Source organism: Netta rufina, assembly GCF_964035555.1.
Source record: "Netta rufina genome assembly, chromosome: 17".
Taxonomy (NCBI): Eukaryota; Metazoa; Chordata; class Aves; order Anseriformes; family Anatidae; genus Netta; species Netta rufina.
In genome coordinates, this window is record NC_140141.1 from 13,309,305 (window position 1) to 13,333,431 (window position 24,127).

A 24,127-nucleotide genomic window follows, 5' to 3' on the forward strand; every position below is an offset into this window, starting at 1 on the left:
GCAATGTTTTTTAAACAAGAGCTTGCTGTTACGCAGCCTGCAAGTTATCCGCGGTTGTGCAATTAGCACAAAGGTGCGTGCCGGGGGTGAGTTAACCAAGTCCAGCACCCGGTGTGCGTGTAACTGTCCATTTAGCGATGTGTTTGTGTATGGCTGTGGACGGGTCGGGTTTGATTTTCTACTTTGAACCAGCTTTATTCCACGGCAATTATTTCGGGCAGCTCGGAAACCTCCCAGCCGCTGCCTGAGGCAGAGCCCCGCGGGCCGGGGAGGCTCCGGGCTCAGCCGCCTCAGAGGAAGCTCCACACCCGGGGGACCGGGGCGAGCCGCGAGGGGCAGGCAGACGGGGAGCGGCCGGGTCCGATCCATTCTGAGCCGATGCGATCAGATCGGAGCGGATCGGATCCGAGCCGTTCCCCATCTCCCCGCCGTCCCCTCACGGAGCCCCCCTCACGGCGCCATCCCCCCTCCCCCCCCCCCCCCCCCGCGCGGGCAGCCCCCGGCGATGGCGGCGGCTCGGGGCGCGCGTGCGCAGTGCGCGGGCCCCGTTGGCGGGCGGAGCCGAGCGGCGCCGAGCTGAGGGAGCATTGTGCGTGCGGGCGGGCGGGCGGACAGACGGAGGGACGGACCGGACGGACGGACGGACGCCGCGCCGCATATCCCCGCCGCCGAGGCCGCCCTTCCCCTCCCCTCCCTCCCCAGCCCCCCCAGCAGCATGTCGGGCCGCTCGGTGCGGGCCGAGACCCGGAGCCGGGCGAAGGATGATATCAAGCGGGTGATGGCGGCCATCGAGAAAGTGCGCAAATGGTGAGCGGGACGCGCCGAGGCGGGACCCCGCGCCGCCCTCCTCCTCCTCCCCGGCACCCCAAAACCTCCCTGGGGTCCCCCCAAAAAACATCCCAAACCTCTCCTCCTCCCCCCCCCCCCCCCCTTCTCCCTTCCACCTCCACCCCTTCACGGCGCCCTCCCCTCACGGAGCCCGGAGCCCGCCGGGCGGCCGCGGGGGGCGGGGAGCCGGCGGCGCCCAGAAGCCATTTCGCGGAGCCGCTCGCAGGAAGGCGGCGGCGGCTGAGGCGGCTCCATTGTGCGGCCCCCGGCCCTCCTCACAGCCCCCCGGCCTTCCTCACGGCCCCCGGTGCCTTCCTCAGAGCCCCCGGTTCCCTTCTCGCCGCCCCCGCTCCCCTCCTCGCCCGCCGCCCCCCCCTCACGGCGCCCTGAGGGGAGGGGGGGGGGCTCCGAGGCCGGGGGTGCCGCTCGAAGGAGGCTCTTTTTATAAAAAAAACACCACATAAAACAGCACCGTACAACTCGAACGGCTTCTCCTGGGTTCGAGCTCCTCTCCCAGCCCCTCAAGGCTCCGAGGTTTGCGCGCACAAAACCGGAGCGGGGCCGGAGAGGGCGAGCGGGACTGCCGCCTGAATTTGTGGTGGAACGGTATAATTAAAGGCTGGTGTCCCCCCCACACGGTGGGACGGGTCCCTTTTGTTAGGCCCTCAGCGTGTTTGGGCATTTTCTGCTTTTGTCTTTTTCTGCTTGCATTCTGAAAAGCGAGGCGAGGCGTTTCGGCGGCTGCTGTCACGCTCCGCGCGGGCAGGCCGGCGCTTTCGGTGGGCCACAGCGAGCAGGGACTACAGAGAGTCTTTCTTCCGACAAGTTGACTCTCTGTTCCCTAATCTTAAAGTGTTTTCAAACGTTTGAAATCCACGGAAAATCCCCTGGGTTGGTGTTAATCTGCATAACCTCGTTTTGTCTCCAACCTGATGAAATAAGGGGCACCTCTGTTACAACGCACAGCAAACTCTTCAGTTCCATTGAAAGAAAGGCAAAATAGGGAAATAAACGTGCCTGCTACTCCAGCGAAACGGGCTGTTGCCTTTTAACAGCCTGAGCACGCGAGTGGGCCAGTTGGCTGGAGCTGGACAAAGAAGCAGGACGTGTGCCCCATAATGCAGGGCACAGGACAGGGATCTCAGAGAATCCGCCCGCTGAGGAAGGAGCCGGAGCAGCCCGGGCATCGCAGTTCGGTTCCTTTTAGGAACTCTTTTCTGCTCAGCTGGCGTTTTGAAGTGCTGTTTGCTGCCTAGTGGGCCAGCTCCGAAGGATCGGAACGATGCGCGGTGATGTGACGCTACTTTTGATCAGAGAGCCTTCCTGCTGGATGTGTGGGACTGTAGTGTTTTGTCTGTAGGTATTTCATTCATGAGCGCAGCGTGCTTCCTTTGAGTCCCAGTTTGTGGATTTCAGGGAGGAGGAGAGGCAGAAGCTTGGCCATTCAACAAAACATCTAGACTTTTTTTTTTTCCCTTGGCAAGAGCTGTTTGCCAAAATGTCAGTTGCTATGGCTTCCTCCTTAAAACAAATCTTGCGGTATAAATAGATTTTGTACACTTTAACCCTCATGAAAGACAGCTTGCTTTAAAGGGTTACTGTACAGAATCCTGCAACGTTTCTTCTGATCACTGTCAGAAGTACCCCGTGGCTTCTTGTGCATGCCTCTCACAAGTATTTACATAAACCATTTTTCCTACTTTTAAAGGAATCATAATTTGATGGTGAATCTCATGATTACCCACCACCACCTGCAGTCAAGTACAGTGGAAAATTAGCAAGAGAGATTCTGTGTTTTGTGGTTTAAATGTTTTGAGAAGACTTGTGAAATTGAACTTTATACACTAGCAACTCCTGCATCTTCAGAGGAGCCACATAGGCAATTTCAAGTGTGCAGTTTCATTTGCATAATAGGAGCAATTTGTTGCCATCCACAGCTCTTCTGTGGAAATGCAGCCGCTGAAGACTGAAACACCTTGCATGCAACACTTCATAGGACAGGGTTTTCTGAGACCTGTGTGCTGAGATTTTTCAGTACCGAAGTCGAGGAGAGAGGCAGAACATGCTTACGATAAACTTCTGAACTGATGGTGGGTCCAGCCATAAGGATTACCATAAGGTAATCCACAAGTGTAGGGTGCAGCAGCCCTGCTGTGCAGGTTTCTGTCTGCCTCTATTGCCCCAGCTCTTCGTGTGCCCATATGAAGTGGGTTTCCACCAGCACAGGCCCTGTTCCTTGGAAAATGCATTTGTTAGACAGCGAGCCCTTCGGTGCAGGTGCCCTATCTTCCCGTGTGTTTGCAGAGCGCCGCGCGCTTCTGGTATTGCTGGAACTTGGCTTATAGTAGTAAACAGTGAAGTTGTTAGGCTGTTATCTTGAGATTAATGTGGCCCTATCTCCTTTGTTTAAACCACTCTCGTGAATGAGCTTCTAATTTAGACAACACTAAGACACGTGTCTTACAGAATACATGGTTGCGTTGTATTTATGTGGCAGAAGTGTTAGATTTTCAGGCCTAAAGAGGGCATTTAAACTTTTTTTTTTAACCTATACGTACTACTTATTTTTCATCTAGTTGAAAAAGGAGTTAAATTTACTGAAATTTACTAGTTGAAAAAGATACAGGGTTATTTTTTTTGTCTTAAAGATGGACAGAGATGTGTAGTTCTAAGTGGGCTCTCAACAAGAAAGGGGAAAAAAGAACTGTGTCCCTGTGTCCTCAACCAGCATTAGAAAGCAATGGAAACGCTCTTGTCTTACAAAGGCTGGATTTAACTGAAAGAAAACACAGTTATTTACTAAAAGAAAAGTAACGGGTAGCCAGCAAGCTCTAAGTAGCAGGTTGTCTTGGGAGGCAGTGAAATAACGTGCACGGGTAACCAGCACTGCTGAACCTTCGGACAACTGTGCAAACATTTCAGGATGGAGGCATGGTGTGGCTGCTGGGGGTAGGTACCCCGGTCAGGAACGGGGAAATCTCCTTGTGTTGAGTTGCAGAACCTTTGTGTAAGTCATTTGGCCTTTTTCGGACCTATTTATCCGAGCTGTAATCTAGGGATTGTGGTAATACCTCACAAAGAAGAGGTGAGCGCGGATCGCTGCTGACAGTAGTTGAAGCGCTGTGTGTTTATTATGGAAGCGAGCTGGCTGTGGAGCCAGGCATGACTTGGGCTGGAGCTTAAAGCCAAGCGTGTGGTGTGAAAGATGCTGAGCACAATAACCACGGGAGGGGAGATGGTGCTGCCCGGTAGCGTGCCTGGCATCTCGCTGCCACCAGTCAGCAGAACTTGTCGGCGCTGCTGCTGTAGCTTCTCTGTTCTTGCCTCCGCTCAGGCTCGCTAACATAGTTTTACATGGTATGTAATGCTCTGAGATTGAGCTTCTGCAGATTTTGCTGCCCTTGCTTCCTTCTTGAAAGAGATTCACACTCCAAAAAGTGGTTAGGAGGTTGAACCTCTTAACGGGATGCCTCTGGAAAAGGCTGCCTGCCTGCTGCTGCCCTGTGCCCCTTGATTCAGGCCGAGGGGCAGCTGAACTAAAACCACCCAATGTGCGAGGGGGCTGTCTTGGAGTGCTGCAGCGGTCCAAGCAGTTACCATGGATGAATTGCAGTCTGGATTTTCTGGCTCACGGTTACTTCCTTTTGAGCCAGAGCGTGCTCTCTGACTTCGGTGGGAGCTGGACGTATATAAAAGGGAGAGTTCTGTCGTATGCAAACCGTGTTTGTCATGACTGTAAGAAAAGCTGCTTGTGGCAACGTGGGGCTCAGCACAACGTGGTTAAAAACCTGCTGGCATGTGTAAGTGAAGGAGACTGTGCTACTGCAGAACACTTTGATGAACTTAGACAGAAGGTGGCCTTTGTCCAGTCGTGCTGCCTCCTATTTCACTGTATTTGTGGCATGGTCAAGAAACACCACGTGTACTGGGGCTACCTCACGTTAGTCACTAGACAAACATCTGCATAGCACTAGGCGTGCTGTGCAGAGCCAGCCTCCATTTCAGAAACATCTTTATTTGTGCATCTGACAGCACTTTGTGTGTATAATAATGGCATTTTCTTTCCCATCCCCCTCTCTCCTTTGCTTGATCCCACAGGGAGGTCATAATTCTGTGATTTTCACCAAACTCTGTTGCAATGCAAGTGAGTGTGATGTGATAATTCAGCATTATGACGTCACTTCGTGATCATCAACAGAAGATGGGGTATGTGGGAGCAAATCCTCGTGTGAATACACGTCACTTTGCTCAACGGTAGTCGTGGTAAAGAGCCAAACACGTGTGTGAAAGCCTTTCCTTGAATGACGATGTATTGGCAGCGAAGGCTTTCTGTTTCCGTGCCATCAAATGTTTCCAGCACTCGTTGCTGCTGCAAAAGCTGCCTTGACACTTTATGTCTAAGTGTAATACACACTGCTGTGTTTGCTCACCAGTGTATTACTTTTATACATGGAATTTGGTATGCATCTTCGGAGCTTTAGTGTTAACACACAAAATATAAATACATCCGAGAATCCTGGGCTATTTGAAACAGGGAATCGAGTATATAATTATATAACTTCTGGGATATTAGTATGCCTCGGGCATAACCACTAAAGAAGTGTTGATGTTAATGGCTACCCTACGTATCCTTGGCTGTCCTTAAAATGCTGTACAGATATGGTTCGGAATTTTAAAATGCTTTAACACAATTTCAGATCCGTGTGAGGGTTTGTTTCTGCTTCCTTGACTAGTTTCTGAATTGCCCATAACTAAAATATTTAAGATACTTTTCAGAGTGGAAGATTAAAGCAAAGAAAATTATTGTATGTATTTTAAGTTCTGCCATTTCCATTGGTGTTATGCTTGGGTCATGCATGGAGGAAAAGGAGAGGTTTAGAACCACAAAAAATGATGATTTTATTTTTAAAAAGCTATGGAGTTTGTTAGGTAGACAAGTGAAATTGCTCCTTGCCACATTTTTAGCCCGATCAGCTGTCGGGCTGATGGTGGTCTTCCACCTTTTCCAGTCTGCCCATCAACACAGAGACCAAGCTGTGTAGCAAGGTCCTGCAGAACAAATTCTTGCCTAGTGATCACTTAACAAAGGTGGCCTGGCGTCACCGGGTTCTGGTCAGCATCTCCAGATCCATGGGTTCAACAGTAGGGCTGTTTTACAGCCAGGAAAATGGGCAGAAATTGGGGTTTTGCAACAGAACGGGCACAAGAGCTCACAAATTCTTATGCCCACTCTGGCTATTGGCCAGCGAGAGCATTTTGTAGGCACCACTTAGCAAACCTTGTGTTAGAGGCAGCATAAGTCAATTGTGAGCTCTAAATAAATAAAAAGCCACGTCCCTGATCAGCAGCTGGGGCTGGTGACTGTGCACCAAAAAATGAGGGTTTGGAGTAGAACTGGTTGGGGTTGGTTCGGAGTTGGTTGTTTCTTTTTTGTTTGTTTTTAATGGAAAAAAGAGTAAATACTACAGATAATACCCTAAGCTTTATTTGCAATACGCATTTTAAATTCTGAAGTGAGTTTACCCTGTTGATCTTAAATGTCTGAGAGTCATTATGTTTCTTTGTTAACAGATTTGTTTGTACTGCCAATGATTTTATTCCATTTTAGAGGAGCTTGTCGTCTTTTTTCGTATTAATACTTTTATGGTCTTAAACCATCCACGCTGCAAATGCTTACACCTGTAAAATAAGTGAATAACAGCAGTTTGGTGTTGGGTTTTCTTTTTAACTGTGTTTGCAGGACTGGGATGGTGGTGTGCTTCCATCATCGAGTATCCTTATTCCCTTTGTTGTCTGAATTACTGTGTATTGAATTCAGAAAAAAAAATCCCTATAGCTGAAGGTTGTCAGAACTTAAAGTGGTACTTAAGAAGCTCAAAAGATTAAAATGTCAGGGCTAACTTTAATAATAGAAGGAAAAAGTTACTAATATAGGTTTCCTCCTGTGTTCTACAGTCTGTCCAGTGAAGATGCTGTGTGAGGCTGCTTTGAGATGCTAACAGGTATCTTGAACTTTTGGTTTTCCAGTGCAGCATCTCTAAGTAATATTTTGCTGTAGGAAAAGGCTAAAATCTTGATTTTTTTTATTAAACATTTGTTCACCTCCTCCCCCACACCCGAAACAAAACCCCAGCTGGTTTTATTTCCATAATTTCAAAGGTTTTCCTAACTAGAAATGAGTTTAGTTTGTCTTGTATCCTTAAAAAAAAGAAAAAGAAAAAGTTATGTCATGATCATCTCCTCACAATTAAGTATGCTCTCATTATTGACATGCTCATTTCCACTGTCATTTTTATCCCACCTAGAATTAGAGCTCCAAATTAGCTTAAAATTGTTTCTTGACATATTTTAGCCATCTAGTGTACATAAATGGATGTATCTAAACACGCAGAGGGAAAAATGTGCTCCAGAAGAGCAGTGGGAAAAAAAAGAATCTGAAGTAGTCTTGCACTTAAAGTAAAATATCCTCTTGGACAGATCCGAAACATATAAAATTGCCATATATAGCTTCTCTCTCTCTTTCTCTCTGTTTTTTTTTTTTTAAACAGGAAGGTGTCTCCTCTAATAGGAAAACAAATAAGATTGGCTTTCAGAGCTAAAACAAATAGCACAGAGGATGTTTGTGGCATTTGTACAATGTGGCTGCTTTTGATTCCGGGAGCCCTTTCTAAAAACGGAGCTATCACATATGTATTTGGAGTCACATCCAGCTTCTCCCATCCTGCAAAGAACATTATTTTTTAATCTGTAACTGGATTCCAAATCTATTATTTAAATGTGTTTTTAACAACGAAATAACAAAAATGCTTGAGATCTCATGCCAAATTAATTTCAGATGTTCCTGAATTTTTAATGGAATTGGTCTTTGTTGTTAACTTTCAATCGATCCATTTGCAGAGCTAGGTTGCAAACCCAGGAACCAGTAGTGGTGATCTGTGACCTGAAAACTAATCTCTGAAATGTGATGGAATTTCTCTGGCATTCTGGACCTTCCTTTAATGTTCTCATGTAAAGACCTCAAGGAATTCATCCCTTAACTCAGTTCAGCCTCCTTTCCATCTCTGCACTCGGTGTCTGTGTGACCCCCTAATGTAGTGACACCTTCCGGCCAGATTTCCTTCACATTTTTCAATGTCATGACTTCGTGGCTGGCTGGCAGGGGTCTGCACAGAGTGCTGTAGGTTCTGCTTTTTCCCTCTAATAGCATCCTCAGCCTCCCCTGCCCAAGAGAGCCAGGCTTTCCTGAGTCTGAATTGTGCCCCACAGCACAGATCGGTACCTGTAGGGCTGTTGGTTCTGAGACAAGAATTCCAGAGTTGTCTGACAGGAGTGTTGAGTGAATGTTAAATGGCTAGCAGCAAATTCCTACCCAGAAATAAATCTCAGATGGTCAAAATGCATTTGGATTTCTAATGCCATTAAACAGCTTCACGACAATCAAAACACACTGGTCTGTTTAAAACCTCTTTTGCTCTCTGGAAACTTAAGTGAAAATTGTAGGCATTAAATCTGCATTTTCAATAGCTATTCTTCTTAACTGTATTGTTAATCCTGATCTTATTACTGCTACTGCAGTTACTCACCTAGTCAAGTAACAGCCCTCAGAAATCTGGAGGTTAGCAGCGCTCTAGCAAATTTTTGAAATGCAAAGAACAATTTGCACAATGCAGTGCTAAGACGATGTAATAGAGATCATCCTACTTAATAGCCTATTTAAATCCTCGACAACTTACAATAGTAGATTACTTTATTTTGAATACGAATTTTAACTTTAACTTCTCCTGCATTGTAATTTTGTAGGGAGAAGAAGTGGGTGACAGTTGGCGACACATCCCTAAGGATTTACAAATGGGTACCAGTAACAGAGCCTAAAGTCGATGATGTAAGTATCCTGCAGATATCTTGGATTTTTCAAGATCTAGAGACTTGCATTTAGGGAAAGCTGAACAAAATACGCTCTCAGTTCTTTGAGCCTCCAAGCTAAGACTCGTGTTGGTCTCACAAGCGCTTGGACAGGAGAGCTGTAGAGAAAATGTTGATCTCTACAAAAAGTGACGGTGGTGGTTCAGCAGGTGGCAGTCTTCCGGAGTCAGCTTGGATCAATTCTCAGATAACTGTTACATATTCGACTTGAAACTGTTCTGAAATCTTTCTCCAACATAATCATTGATAGAGGTGGGGATGGAAGCAAGACATCAATTATGCTTCCTCTCTTTCTGCCTGATGCCTTAAAGGAAAGCTGCTTTGGAACTGCACAGAGAACATACTGTATCTGCATCACTGTTGCTTTGCTGAAAAATAGGTGCAAAACCTGGAGGTAAGGGTAGGAAACTCCTGTGGAACTGAGACCGCTTGCATTAAGATAACCAGCCCAAGCAGTACAGCCCACGTGCTTCTATTGTAATGTTTGTTTTTGGTAAGTGTATTCATCATGTTTATACTCTGGTGTGCACTGCTCATTTGCCATAATTATGTGCCATAAAAACAACAAGTGTAAAATTTCTGTGACGATCAGAGTTGCCTTTTGTCCTTCTTGAAAGCGTGAGCAGCATCTCCATGAACTTGGAAACTTTCCGTTTCCTTCAAAGAACTTGTTCATTCTGTCTAGTTGTCCAATGCTTGGTCTTGATTTTATTGTTTATTAGACATTGTGGGGATTGAGGTGGGGTAGGGAGGAAGCTGGAGAGAGAGAATGAGAAATACTTCGTCTCACAGCTTCCAAAAATAATTTTCCAGCAGTGAAACTATACTTCCATGGTGGATACAACAGAACTTTAAGTAGAATTTCCGTTGGTTTTCTGGATGGACTTTCAAAGTGCCTGGTACCTCAAGTCAGGTTCTTTGTTCGGAAGAATGGTCTTGTATGGCCGTCTCTATGTGCGGAGTTTAAGTATGGTTTTTGAGCCTTAATCTTCAGGTTTTGGTTCATATTTGCTGAACTGGAGACAGTTCAAGACCAGTTCCTTTCGTGTCCTGCAGTCACGTTCTGCTTGTAACAAGCAGAGGCTGTTCTGCAGCTGCAGGTTTGATGTCATAAGGTTTCTGTATTTTGCTCAGGAAGTTCTTACAATAATAAAGTACATGCATTAAAAAACCAACGACTAGGGTAGAGGTCATTGTGGCTATTTAGTTTTGTTACAGACATCCTTTTATATCCAACTTCATCCACTTGTGAAGGAGGATTCTTGCTTTTCACTAGAATAGAAGGATGGGATCTTTTTATTGCTTCATGTTTCAAATGGAAATTATCTATGACTTCAGCAAACACCGATTAGGTTACTTCCCCCCTCACATGTTGCTCCTAAGCCACTTTGACATTTCTTTGAACTGGAATTAAGCTCTATCCTCCCACTAGTTTTGAAAGGCTGTTGTGGAACTTCACTTTGTTAAACAAACAGCAACAAAACCAAAACACCTTTGAGCTTAAATAGTTCAGTTACTTCTTTTGTGCTCAAAGTGTCCTTTTACCTTAAGAAAAGCTGGGAGAGATTATCCCCTCTGAACTTTGATTTTGCAACAATAGAGAAGCCTGTGTGCTTTCACCTTTGTTTCAAGTATTAGGGAATAAAATCTGGGTCATTCCATTTATTCTCTCTGAAGTAAAAATACGGTTTAAAAAGCCTAATACTCTGTTTGAGATAAAGGAAAAAGTCTTTCCAGATCCTACTTGTTGAATTTCTTCTGCAGTCTTAGACTGTGCTTAGTTTCATTCCCTTCCTTGTTGGAGAACGTTGTCCTAACCAAAACGGAGAGGTTGTTTGAACATTCTTCCTAGAGTCAGGCTTTTAATCGTCTTCTCAGCAGGCACGCAGGGTCCTCCAAAAGCAGTGCAGCTGGCTCTTTCTCCTCTGAGACTGATTACGTCACCTCTTAATTGAAAATGCTGCATCCCTTAGCAGACGCAGATTTTCCACGTGATGGATGCCAGTGGCTCTTCCTTTGTTTTAAGGCGTGCAGTCCGTACTGTTGTTTGGTCCTGAGCACGTGGTGACCTATTGTCCCTGTAGGACTGTCTTGTTTATGCTCTTTGTTATAAGCAGTCTGATTTTTCTTAATCCATCTTTTAATTTTAATGAAGAAACAGAGTTAGGTATAGAGAAGGAGAAGGTTTCTGCAGCATTGATAGTTGAGAAAGAGGTAAAAAGCTGTCTCTTTAGATTTAAAATTCTAGATCTGTCATTATTTCTGGTGTGCACGCATTCCTGTTGCCTAGGTGCATAGTACAAGCTTCCTGACACAAAGGGGAGAATATCCTGAGTTAGGCAGTAGTGTGTTAATACACGTAAAACAGAGTGAGCAGAGTTAAGCAGGCAGAAATCGGGTAGCTTCTGAATCTTTGTCCCTGCCACTGATTAGTGTGCCTCCTTCTTCCCATTGTGGCAGAGATTCTTTTGACCCTGCTTTCGTAGCTCATTGAACTGAGTACAAAGTTAGCAGCCAACACCTCCCAAGTTCTCTGACTCAGTTTCAGCGAGTCATTTAATCATTGTGCCTCTGATTCTGGGCTTGCAGAATGAGAGGTAGTACTGAGAACTGTTGTGCTTGTTCCAAAAATTGTGCCGCGGCCTAATGATGAAAAACACATTTAAGTACTAACAACTACTAGAACTTCTGGCTAGTGCTTTGTGTCAGGAAGAATGTTGCTTTGTGTCAATTAGAAAAGCAGTTCTGCGATTACTGGGACTAATGCACTATTGGTAACATCAGTGATTATAACCTTGGTGTTTTTGCACTTGAAGTGAGATGCTTACAGAAGCAATGAGTGGAAAGGGCTTTGTATTGAAAGGTTTTTTTTCTTTCTTTTTTTTTTTTTTTCATGGTGATAGTCCTGTTTGTGGTACCTTCTGTTTTTCAGAAAAATAAGAATAAGAAAAAAGGCAAAGATGAAAAATGTGGCTCTGAAGTGACCACTCCGGAGAACAGCTCCTCTCCAGGGATGATGGACATGCATGGTGAGTGGGAGAAGGTCAGCCCAAATTACCCTATTACACTGCTGTGAAAGTGGAAGCTAACAGTGTCAAATTCTCTTTTGCTCGGATGTATGGACAGCGTAATGAGGCCAAAGTGAGAATGGCATCAGACACCAATTTGGTACCTTGCACTTCTATTCTGTGGCTGTACCGACAGTTGTTTAAATGCTGTTTTTATTTGGGCTGTGTATGTGGGGGGAAAAATTGGTGGCAGAGCTAGGTGTGAAAATAAAAATGTGAATATCTACTATCCAAATGCTATACTCTTAATTAGGTAAAGTAAGTAACTCTGTCAAGCTTGCTGCTTGAAGAACCAGGAGACCCCTAAAGCCTCAGTGGCGCCTACTGTCACTTCTGCAGGTTTTGTATATGTTTAATGGAGTAGGTGAGTCAGGTCAAAAAAAAAATCAGCAAGAGCCAAGAGAGCAAGCTGTGGTGCTGCTTTGTCTTCCTTCTCCCTCAATTTGATGAAATTAACTGGTTAAGAAAACATTTTGCTTGCCAGTCAGTTGCTATTAGATCAATTTAAAAAGTGTGGACTGTTGAATATCAGTGTGGTATTTTTTACAGAGAAGCCTGTACCGCTCTAATTTTTTACTTTCTAGATGTTTGGATAGCAATTGTGGCTGAGAATGCAGCAGTATTTGAACTGATAAGAGAGGGTCACTTTTTGGCAGGATTTAATTTTTTCATTTCAACTTTATTTGCATTTTTATTGCCTCTTAGTTATTTTTTTTGCAGTGTTTGCCATGAGAATGATCTTGCGATTAAAGGATTGAGTGGGATATTCACAGACTGGATTAATTTTTCATCAGTGTTGCCAACTTCTTAGCTTTTGCCTTGGTCAGATCATTTAATTTTCTTAAGCCTTGTTCCCCCATCCATAAAGTGAATATAATACTTGCTTTATTAAACATATATCATTTGTGTTTTTAAGCCATACTGTAGAATTTCATGATAAGCTTAATCTTATCTTCAGGCTACTCTGAAAAGAGATGGCTATCCCATCACTGGCTATGCATTTCTGAAGTCCTTTGGATGTAATGATTGTACAGATGCAGAGGGAGGTAGATCAGCTTACACGCTAGTAATTTAACTAATAATGTTTGCTGGGTTAGTTTTCTTAGGGATCAGGGGCTTCTGTCTCAGTTCCCCATGGTTAGACTGGATTAAAGATTACAGGAAGCTGCACCCCAGTGCTATCAGTAAAGTATTAGCTGAGATATTTAAACCACTGTCATTGGCTTTCACAAAGAAGAGGGTGCAAGCAGGATGTTTTAAGTCCAAAGACATGATCTGTGTTGCAGTAAGCTTTCATGATCAAGCTTCTTGAGGCTAGTGAGTATTCTGGACAACTATGGCTAAAGTACTACTGGTATTAGGACTGGATGGTACATTTTACCTTGATAGCAGCGTGCACTTTTTTTGACCTTCAAGACACTTTAAAAACCACCTGCTCATCAGAGCTTTGCGGAGATGGATATCTGTAGCATGAACATTTAATTGGCCCTTTATTAGGTGGGCTACAAAATGAGACTGTTGCTTCAGTTGATCTGTGTTACTTGCATTATAAAATTCCAGGTTCTTTGGAAGTAACCTGAGTAAAACACTCTTGGTTTTATTGTATAATATTACTTAAAGCACCTTTCTTGAAGTTTTCTGATTTTTAGTAACTGCTGAAAAACTCCTGATTACAGCATAGGCTGCAAAAGTTGTGACGGTGGTGATGTAGACTAAGCTTCGATACGGTGTTAGCATAAATACTACTGGACTCCAACAAGCTAGTCTATACCCTGTGTTATCAGGGGATAAAGCAGGAGAAAAAAAAGAATTAAGGTGTGTTTTTTATTCAGATCTTGTCAAATTGGACTTCAGTGCTCTAAACTCTTCTGTTAACAGATGACAACAGCAACCAGAGTTCAATAGCTGATGCTTCTCCAATAAAACAAGAAAACAGTAGCAATTCAAGTCCAGCACCAGAGCAGAATTTGGCAACACAAGCAGATGGCACTGAAGTAAAGTCTGATGAAATTCAGACAGAAGCAAAGGAGCAGCCTGGTTCAGAAGGTAAGCTGAAAGACCATCCTTAAAACCAAACAAAAAACCTTTATGGGTGGTATCATTTATTTGCTTGTCCATTTTAAGAACTGAATAATAACTGTTTGAAATAAATGGCTTCTGAGTTCTCAGCATTTATGTGAAAATGGGCCATAATCTTTCTTGCTGAACCGTGATTCTTCCATACAACAGGAAAGGTCAGACTGACATTCAAAGTCATTTCAGAGAGGAAACAAACAAAATACTTGGTTTATCGTTGTCATAATCTATCTTAAATTATTTCTTCTTTCAAAGTAACGTTTGAAATGTCTGTTTCCATTTGATCACACAAACTCTGGAGTTACTTCTGTAGGTCTGGGAATGTTTGTTGCCTAGTGTGAAAGTAAAGTGGAATTGAGATACTTTTAAATCTATTTATTTTTTTAATTGTGCAAAGTATGATGTAAGCTTTCCTTCTCGCTTAACCTTGTTAGTTGCTTATTCAAAACTTAGTTCTGAATGCTGTCCTTGTTTTTTAAAAGAGCTACAATATTGTATTGCAGTTGTACACAGATGAAAAATACGTGTGGGTTAAGAGATTGTTCGGAACCACATTCTTTGAATGGTATTTGGATAATTCAAACATGTTCAGTATATATATTCTTTGAAAGATAAGTGACTTTATCCTATTATAACAGATAAAATGTCCTTAACACCATTCTAATTATTGGGTTGCAAAATTCTTCCCATAGCAAAGCAATTAAATTATGCCCTCCTGATTAAGTTCTTAGCTCAGTGGATCCAGTAACCAATTTAAATTTAGAGCTTTTATCTTGGTAATGCTAGAACGGTGAGGTATGTGAAAGTCGTCATTGTTCATGGGGGGTTAAATTTTTACAAATGAATCATCATCAGATTGAACTAAAATAGAATGCCAAATCCTTCAGAGAAAAGCTAAACTAGCATATTTGTGATATGGTAAACTGTAAGGATTTACTCCAAGGTCTAATATTGTCTGAACCCATTTGTGTGAAGCTGTTACATAGCACACATGCTCCCCTGACTAAATTTAGATTCAAGGAAAATCGTACCGAGTTCTCTGGATTAGTTCCAGAGTTGGTTACTGTAAAACAAAAGGGAGAAGTAATGGCAAAAACAGCGCCTTATTGACATGGTCTCTCTGTTGGTAACACGCTGTGTTTAAAAATGTATTAAAAAATGTATTAAATAATCCACCTAAGTGTTCTCATCGAACCCCTGCAACTGTGACATAATTCAACAGGGTGGGGTTAATGACCTTGTACATCCCTCTTATGTTAACTACGCTAAGCCTTGCTTTTTGAGCAAGCACAGGTGTGGGTTTTATTTTTGTTTTAAAGAACAAAAAAAGTTGAAAGCAGGTAGGAGCTGTAACAAGCTGGATGACTTCTTCACAAGTATGCACCAGACTTGAAAATTCTATGCCCTTAATGGTTAAGATATCTAGCTGAATTTCTAAATTTTATCTTAAATGTAGTATCAAGGGAAGAAAAAAGTGCATTTTAATTACCTGAATAAAAATTCCCCAATATAACTTTGCTCTATAGCCTTAGCTACGTAGTTTATGCGACATTAATTATCGCAATTCAGCCCTTTCTGTAGCTGCCTCTTCTGGTTTAAAATTGTCCTTGCGTTCATTCAGCCCTTTTGCAAAGTTTATGTTGAACCTTGTTTGCTGATAGCATTGCACAGTTCTGTGTCCCAGGGTGTGTGTGAGTTTAGCTCCCTCTAGGGACAGATTCCAGCAATTGTCCGCAGCCGGCAGCATGGAGGCAAAGGTCTTCTCTAGTGGCAGCAGCCAGTAGTTTTGATCTTGGAATTTAATCTTAATTCATTATATTCGTACCGTTATGTATGTTATCAATGGTTACACGTGGGCGAAATTTGTATGTTCTGGGGGTGATAGTGAGAAAACATCCTAAAAGCTCCTGCTGAATGTTTTCATTTGTTTACAATAATTTCTTGAAATTTCAGATACCTCCGATGAACAGAACTCACAGTCTTCAATGGAAAATTCCATGAATAGTTCAGAGAAAGCAGAAATTCAGTCCTCTGGAGAAAATGATATAATTACAGAGGCATCTAAAAACTCTCAGGTAACCTTATGCACAAAAGCCCGATTACTTGGGATTTGGAAAAGAGCATTTTTACCAAAAAGCAAATGTAAGGAGGCCAGTAGTGTATTTAGGCTCATTTCCTAAGGTGATGACAGTGAAGCAGCTGTAGGGTATTAAATGCATACATGTATCTAGTGGTGTGGTTAATTTGATTGCCTTCTTGCATTTCATGTAATATGAAGGGTAACACTCGATTGGTCTGGTTTACTTTTCAAGTTCCTATACCAGGCTGTGTTAGTTTTGTAAGGAAGTACTAAAGTTTAATAATAAATGGTTTGGACATAACCTACTGAAAAAGTGCCTTTGAGGACCCTTCGGGCATAAAATGCTTTCTATAAAAGTAAATTCATACAGGGGGTAGGAATGGGAATTTTTGTAGATTTCACGGGCAAAGTGTTCTGATGTTTATTCACTGAGAATACTGAAAAATTCCGGTTGGGTGGGAGAAGGTAATTATCACTGTAATTGTCCCTTTCACACTGAAATCCTCAGGCAGAGCACTGCTCAGACCATGGGTTTTCCTCTGGGGTGGTTGGCTTGTTTCAGTGCACACCTTGCTCTTTCAAAACATTCCATGTTCTGTCCTGTAGAGGTTGCTTTTGCTATGGCAGGAACAAATTCATGTGCACTTGGTGTGGGTTGTGCTCACGTGTGGAGCTGAGGGAAGTCGGGTATAGCCTTGCTGGTGCTTGGAACATTCCCTGCGGCTTCTAGCCTGGAACTAGAATTTTATTTGTCAGTAGATGACGCAAGTGTAAAGAAGCTGAAGTAAGATGTAAGTAGAGGAGTGATTTTCCGGAAGCAAATTGACTTGGTCACGTTATTCTTGTCTCCAGGGATGCTTTGTATTTCACAAATGACGCACCAGGGAATTTGTTCTTGCTTCTTGTTTGATGTTTATGGCACCTGAAATTGAGTGCAATGATAACATGATTGTTTTTCTTTCCCCCCACCACCATTAAGGACTCTGAAGGAGTGCCACCTTCTAAAAAGATGAAAGTAGAGGCTTCCCAACAAAACGTTGAAGAGATTTAGACTATAGATTTTTCTGGTCAGTTTTTACGTAAGGTACATCAGTGGGCTTAATTATAGAACAACCTTACTTAAGCATCTTCTCTTGGATGAGGACAGAACTCCTAACTTTTCAAGTTACCAAGCAAAAATCCAAGAAAGCCTAACAAAGGTTTAACTTCTCAGACACTGAAAACTTTTTCCTGTGAAACAAACATTGAGAACTTTAAGTTACTGTCTCTGAAATGGTTGGAGTAAACAACTCAGGAGGGGTCTACGCACTGTTTCTAAAGTCAAAATTACAATTATGTTGCTGCTGTATTTTTTTTTTCATTTCTCTATTTAACATTGTAAGATATTTAAGGATGGTACAGGTCAGGTATTAGCTTTCATGTGAAGTTCATTGTTCTGGCGTGATGTCTGCTTTTGTTTTGTGCCTTGTGTTCTGAAAACAGTGCTAACTTTTAACTTTTAAAAGTTGTTTTGCAACTGTCTCCTTTGCAAAGTGGCCTATGTTTGTATAATGCCGTGTAGTAAGGCTTTTTCTTTTTCTTTTCCTTTTTTTTTTTTTTGTTTTGTTTGGGGTTTTTGTTTTGTTTTTAATTTTCAAATCCCTGGTGCTTAAATCTTAATAAATACAGATCAGGAAGCCATTTTCACTCTTGGAGTCCAAGGAGAAAAAGGAGCTTGATATATTATTTTAGCAGCTATAGTGGAGATCTTTTATTGAATGCATGGCATTCGCAACTGTAAATTTGGTCTTCTAAATACTTAACTTCATCAGAAGTTAACATGATCTGTTTACCATTTATAGTCCAGATCTGAATATATAACACAACAGTTAAAATACTTGCGTATTAGGTCCAGATCTCTGTACTGGGTACAACTTGCTTTACAGAAGAGTTCCGCTATGTACATACATAGGATCAAAGGGATTGATGCACAGTGAATTTACTTTCAATTGGTCTTTTTTGATATGAGGTTTTCACTGAACTGGATTTCATTGTACTGTTCCTTTATAAGATGTTTACTTCTGTGTTCCAGGTTAATACTGTATTTGGGATTTTTTTTTTTCCTTTGAGCAAGTCTTGTAAATAAGCCTTGTTTTTTTTTTTTTCCATAGTATTTGCATCATTGATAGAAATGTTTTTTTTTCCAATTATGTCAAAGTGTGCTTATGCTCAACTTGATTGAAAAGCACTAAGCATGTGCAACTCCCTTCAAATTAGTGGCATTTAGAAGTGCAGAACCATCTGCAAAGGTCAGGTCACAAGGGCCTGATCTTCCAGTGGGCTTTGTGCTTCCAGGATGAGCACCCGGTTATAAATACTTGGTATCAGTGGGAACCGCTTTATTTCTCACTTTAATTCTCTTTATACACACACGTGCGTGTGCACGTGTGCACACACATGTTGCTGGATCAGGCCCTTAGTCTTTCTTCACTTTGTGTGTGAGAGGTGGAGCTTGTAATTTAAAATATGATCTCACAGCTATGGAAATGGTTGCATATAGTTTGTAAGCTAAGAACTGTAAATACTTTTTTAAATGAAAAAATTGCTTCCAGTTGATACATTTTCATAATTAGCTCTTCATTAAGCTTATTTATTTCTGAATTCTCCAATAGTGAAAATGGCTTGCACTTAGACTACTGCATTGCGTTTGCAATTACCACTTTATTATGGAAAACAATGGGGAAGTGGGGGGGAGGGCGTAGAGGGAGGGAGGATTGGGGAGCCAATACTGACCTTCCATAGGATGTTTGTAGGATTAAACTCCAAATAACATATGACACTCAGTTTCGGAACTTTTCTTTTGTGTTGAAATAAACTTTTTGGATTTTAACTGAATAAAATTTGATTGCAAATCATTCATGAAAACAGTGTGCTCCCTAATAAGTTTTTGGGATTTCTGGTCTGATCATGAAGTCCATTAAGATTCTGAAAAAATAAAAAAAGGAAATGAGGAGCCAAAAACTATATTTGCACAATATATGCAATGAAACGGTAGAATTCTCTCTTGAATTGTGTGTATGCCTAAAATGTGGATAACTGGTCAATGACGATTGATTTGTATGTATATTACATTCAGATTTAAGTGATATTTTGTGAGAAGTTCTATTGATATATTAAATGGGCAAATTTAGAAAGATTCAAACTTAAAAATATTTTTGATTTACTAACTTTTTTTTGTTATTTTTAATGCTAAAACAAAACAAATCTGATGCCACCTTTGATAAGTAGTCATTTTTACTAATCCCTATCAGGTGCATCGCAGCAAGTTTTTAATTTTAATTTTGTAGAAGTTTCCAAGGGAATAAATAGACTTTTTGTTTAGAAACTAATTCCTGTACTTTAGGAAGAAATAAAATATATAAATAGCACTAAAAATACCTCAAATTTTTCATTAGATAGAAACATTTATTGGCATTATTGACATCAACAGGTTTAATTATAAACTTCCTTTTCTCTCCTGTGGCTTCTGCTCAGAACTGTTCATTGTTCTGTGGCTTACAAGATAAGGCATCATAATCATATTCCTAGAGGCTTTATTTCTGAACTAGTAATGCTTTATTTACAGCTTATACAGGATACATTCAGAACTTTTTTTTGTTAACCAGAGATTCTAGTGACAACAGACAACTGAACAAGCAGATAGATTTGGGTTCCTTAGACCTGTTATTGTCAGCCTCTTAGAAAAGAGACTTTGACATTACCTGGTATGAAGAAATCCAAAATAGTGTATAAGACTGTTATTAGTCTTTTTTTGAAGTGCCTGATAACATTTATGGGCCAACGGATGTGATTAAACACATTTTAATGCCAGAAAGTACAGATGGGACCAAACCAGAACATGGAATTCAAACCAACCTGAGGTTTGAAACCAGATCTAAATCCAGCTGTTTTTTTGGCTTGGACCTGTCTCTACCAGAAACTTGTTTTATGAACTCACTGTAAAAGGGTTTATTGAAAGCATTGAGACGTGGAGCAGAAGGAGAGATGTAATTTTCTTCAAGATGACTGAAAGTTCTCATACAGCTAATGTTTTAGAAATAGTGCAAATATCAAGAAGTGCTTCCTTGCTACAATGCTGAATGTTGGAGCTTCAGTTATGAAAAAAAAAAAAAAAAAAAAAAAAAAAAAAAAAGAAAAACTAGAAGCAAGCAAGTAAATTAGCTGAGTTTGTGGAACGTGTGGGAAGGCCTTCCGAATAAGCGATTTACTCAGCCAAACATTTTATAGCAGAACTATTCCTTGGAATTTTTATGCTTGGGAAAGTAGTTGTTAAACATTCCAAAAAGTGCTGGCACTTACAAAACGACAAAAAAATAAAAATAAAAAAAAAAAATCAACAAGGCAGTATAAAATATTGGTTTTGGGTGGCTATCTTCATACATAAACATTGTCATGTTTTGGAATGTTCTTTATATCTAAGGGCCTGTTAGAAGGTGTAAAGAATTTTGTTTTCTTCAATACCTAATCGTTTTCCATCTTATGATTTGTGTGTGTGTGTGTTGTACAGCAGTATAATTTTTCACTTATTTATTCCATCGGTAGTTATGGTTTGTACAATGTACAATGGTTTCATTTCAAAAATAAAATAAAAAATCACAACATGAATGCTGCGTGAATAATTTTTATCAAGAAACTTAATCTCATTTTGTTTTTAAAATTTAAAATAAATTCCCATTTTATAGTCTTTTAAAATGTGCGTTCTATGGTGTTGTCTTATTTGGTAACGTGTAAAATGATTCACTTGATTCGACCAAAGTTGTTTTGATGTGTTAGCAGGACGCTGCTTGGGAGTGGGGGTAATATAACAGCAGCAAACAAATAAATACGGGCAGTGTAATACGGCAGCCTGCAGAATAATTTGGTAATTTAAGGTGCTTACTGTGGGTTTGGTAGTCAGCTAAGGTGTTGTGGTAACTTAAGTTTGGATATAAAGTGTCCTGGTTATTTTCAGTGTTGTGTGTGCTTTGTCCCAAAGCAGTTTCACAGTCTGACGAGCAGCTGTGCTGGCTCACTGCTGCCGGAATGGGGAGCCACGACCAGCATGCCTGCTCCTGGCTCATTGGTTTTAATGCCTCCCTTGCATTTAATGGGGTGCTCATGGGATCCTCTTACGAACCACTTCAGTGTGCTACCCTAGGAGAAAAAAAAAAATAAAAAATAAAAAATATATTGTTATTTTTCCTTTTTTATGGATTAGGGAATTAAATCAGAATTATAAGGGGTAGGGTGGAACTGGGGGGAGAGGGAGAGAGGGGAAAAGAGCGGGTACGAATGAGGGTGTAATTAAAGACAGGTTCCAGAAGTAAAAGACTGAGCAGGTAAGGCTTCTGGCAGTAAAGGAGTGAGCAACAGCGCAGCCCAGAAAGCCGGGTACGGAGCTGGAGGTTGGCCCTGTGGTTTGCCTGGGAGCAGGATGGACAGAAGGGTCAGTGGAGTGGTAATGGGATGGCTGGACTCCCAGCTCCTGCAATCAGCCCCACGGTCTGAGGCTGTGAGTAAGTCTCCTTGAGCTCCCATACCTCCTTCCTCATCAAAACGGGAAGGCTTATCTTCCTGTCTGTAGATTTAGAAGGATAATTTCTTACCACTAAGTGTTGTGGAGTACGCTGCAGGTATATTTTTAATCAGCTCGAATGTCTCTCTGCTCAATGTGTGTTACAGCTGAATTCTAAGTAAATGGCTGTTTCCTCCTGTGCTAAAAGCCTGCTCTGGAGAAGGAACATCAGCAGAAGATGGGGGCCTACGACACTGTGCCTTGCACTGCGGATTGCTAAAAACAGTAAGAAAAAGCATAGCCAAAAGATGCTGCTGTGGTCCCTTAGTATTTCTCTGTGCCTCCTAGGATTGTTGCTGGTGACCTAAATGCTACTCAAAAGGTCTATCTCCAAAGCATATATTTTTTTAAGGGATGAATCTTTTCTTGCATCTGTGGTATTTGCACTGAGGATGATTAGAGGAGAAAACCCTTGAGCTGCTCTTAAAACCCTAAACTGAAGACTGCTACCTCAGTTTTAAATAATGGTCTGGTGTACTACTAACACTTCTTTGGAAATTACATTGCTACCTAGCAACTTCATTTTAACAAATTACCTCTTTCCATACAGGAAGAAATAAATCTGTAAGCAGGCCACCCTTGCCAGGTTAATGTGCAGGCTGTTGTGCAAGTCCTGTAGCCAGCGCTGCCACTGATGTGTAGTTGTGAGGTTTCGTTAGTTCAGGTACGTTAACAAAACTTAACCAGTTTTACAAGGTTTATTCTGAACATTGCTTTGGAATGCTTTCATTTTTTTTTTCACTTGGAGTACTGACGAGGATGTCTTGCTAGGAGATAGCTTTGTGTTTGGTGGTGGTGGTATTTTTTCTTCTTTTTGAACACCACTGCTACTAAGCTAAGCTAGCAATAATCAGCTTCTTTGTAGCTAAATTATGAATGGCTTTTTCTTAAAAATTGTAGTCATACCTAGTGTTGACCAAGAGCTGAATGTCAGCCTTGATTTTAAAGGCTTCTCGTTTCGAGCCCTCACATGATGTGATGTCTTCCTGCTCCTTCCATGTGTGGGGAGATATTTAACTTAACACTGCTCTCCTAAACACAGCAATCTGTCCTGATTTCATGCACTTTAGTGCAGATCACTGCAAGGACATAATAGTGATGTTGTAAGAAAGCCTCTTCCTTCCATGCCCAAGACTTATCTCCATCCCTTGAGTTTTCCCTTGCTCTTATTCCTGGTTTTACAAAGCAGAGAAAGTGGCACATGGCAATTTAGTATTTTCCTTCCCCCAAGGAAGACTGTGTAGAAGAGCTTATTTTTCTTTTAAGGTCCTAGAGCTGAACATACATAAACAATTTCAAACCAGTGCTTTGGAGTCTGCCACCTAGAATACAGTTACTCTACTGGTATTGAAGGTTTGCTCTACAGAGCAAACAATTTTTTTTTCTTGATTGATATATAGATCTGTATGTATATTTTTGTGTGTGTGTGTGCTGTCAGCTGCTGTTCTCTCCCCAGGCTAATACATCTGTTGGCCCTGTTGATGTGCTTTTATCCATATCTACAGGGATCCACTGCTTCCTTATGGTGTTGAGAGGGGTGAAATCCAATCTTCCCTTGGAATTATCGTGCTTATTTTATGCATGGCACCAAGCAGGTTCGTGGGTTAGATCTGAGCCACCTGGCTGTCAGGGATAGCCCCGGTGTCTCAGGCTTTTTCTCTGTGACTCCAGGCTGACTCCTTCAGCTGCCTTTGCAGCTTCCCCAGCTACTTCTGTAGCTGCCCTGGCTTTTTGCAGATTGCCTCTGGTCTATAATAAGCAGTTTTCAATATTAAAGATAGTTTAAAGCCATGAAATACTTCTAGCGTAATCAACATTCTTCAGCAAGCTCTTGGCTGTTCTCTATCTCTTAGGTTTATAAGTTTCCCCCCAGCTTAGAGCCGTTTTTCTGAGGAACTGTATTGCCAAAGACCTCGTGATGATTCTGTTCCTCATGACCACAGCCAGCTCAGACTTTGTAGTCTTTTGGCCAGAGGTGGTTACGCGTTTCTAGTTGAGGCTTCCCCATAGACCACCTCATGCCCCATGAGGTTTTCTAGCAGGGTGGAAGTGCCACCAGTGACCCCCAGGAGGAGTGGGGACAACCCTGAGGGGCTGTGGGGACAGGGCAACCTCCACATGGCTCGGGGGCCTTGTGACATGGTGTCCTCCCTGCCCTTCCTTGGTGACACAAGGCCACTGGATGCCTCATGGGGCTGTTCCGTGATGGTGTAAGGGTAATAGGGTGGGTGCCACTCATGGCCAAGAGCTGTTTTGGGAACATGGGAGCGGGCAGGACGGCCCAGCCCTTTGCGCAGAAATCATTTATGTTGTAACCGGGCTGTGGGGATCCTGAGGGAAGGGCCGGGGGCTGGACCCTTCCCTGAGGTAAAATCACCTCGGGGGCTGCGCTCCCTGAGGTAAAACCGCCTCAGGGCGAGCCCGCGGGGCTGAGGGGGCGCTGCGGGGCGGGCGGCGCTGAGGCGGGAGCGGGGCGGGGGAAGGGGCGGAGGCGGCCCCGGCGGCCCCGGCTCCTTTAAGCGGGCGGCGGGGGCCGGCCCGGGGCGGAGCGGGGCGGTG

The 24,127-nt window shown here is 42.4% G+C and overlaps 1 protein-coding gene across 2 annotated transcripts; it reads left to right on the forward strand.

The window, feature by feature from the left end:
- Positions 1 to 610: 610 nt before the first annotated feature.
- BCL7A (BAF chromatin remodeling complex subunit BCL7A) lies at positions 611 to 18,686 on the forward strand. Of its 2 annotated transcripts, XM_084297580.1 has the most exons (6): positions 611 to 807; positions 8,629 to 8,710; positions 11,684 to 11,780; positions 13,698 to 13,865; positions 15,849 to 15,970; positions 16,955 to 18,686. In XM_084297580.1, exons 1-6 carry the CDS (start codon positions 716 to 718, stop codon positions 17,024 to 17,026), a joined length of 633 nt encoding a protein of 210 aa, XP_084153706.1. In that variant the 5' UTR covers positions 611 to 715; the 3' UTR covers positions 17,027 to 18,686. The 2 variants fall into 2 exon arrangements, with proteins under 2 accessions (XP_084153706.1, XP_084153705.1); XM_084297579.1 differs by having other exon boundaries at positions 15,849 to 18,686.
- The last annotated feature ends 5,441 nt before the right edge of the window (positions 18,687 to 24,127 follow it).

What these genes read in the sequence shown, in the direction of transcription:
- BCL7A (XM_084297579.1), top strand. Translation starts at nt 716, where the DNA reads ATGTCGGGCCGCTCGGTGCGGGCCGAGACCCGGAGCCGGGCGAAGGAT. An exon ending in AGGGATGATGGACATGCATG is followed by an intron (nt 11,781 to 13,697) that starts GTGAGTGGGAGA and finishes TTCTGTTAACAG; the next exon opens with ATGACAACAGCAACCAGAGT. An exon ending in GGAGCAGCCTGGTTCAGAAG is followed by an intron (nt 13,866 to 15,848) that starts GTAAGCTGAAAG and finishes TTGAAATTTCAG; the next exon opens with ATACCTCCGATGAACAGAAC.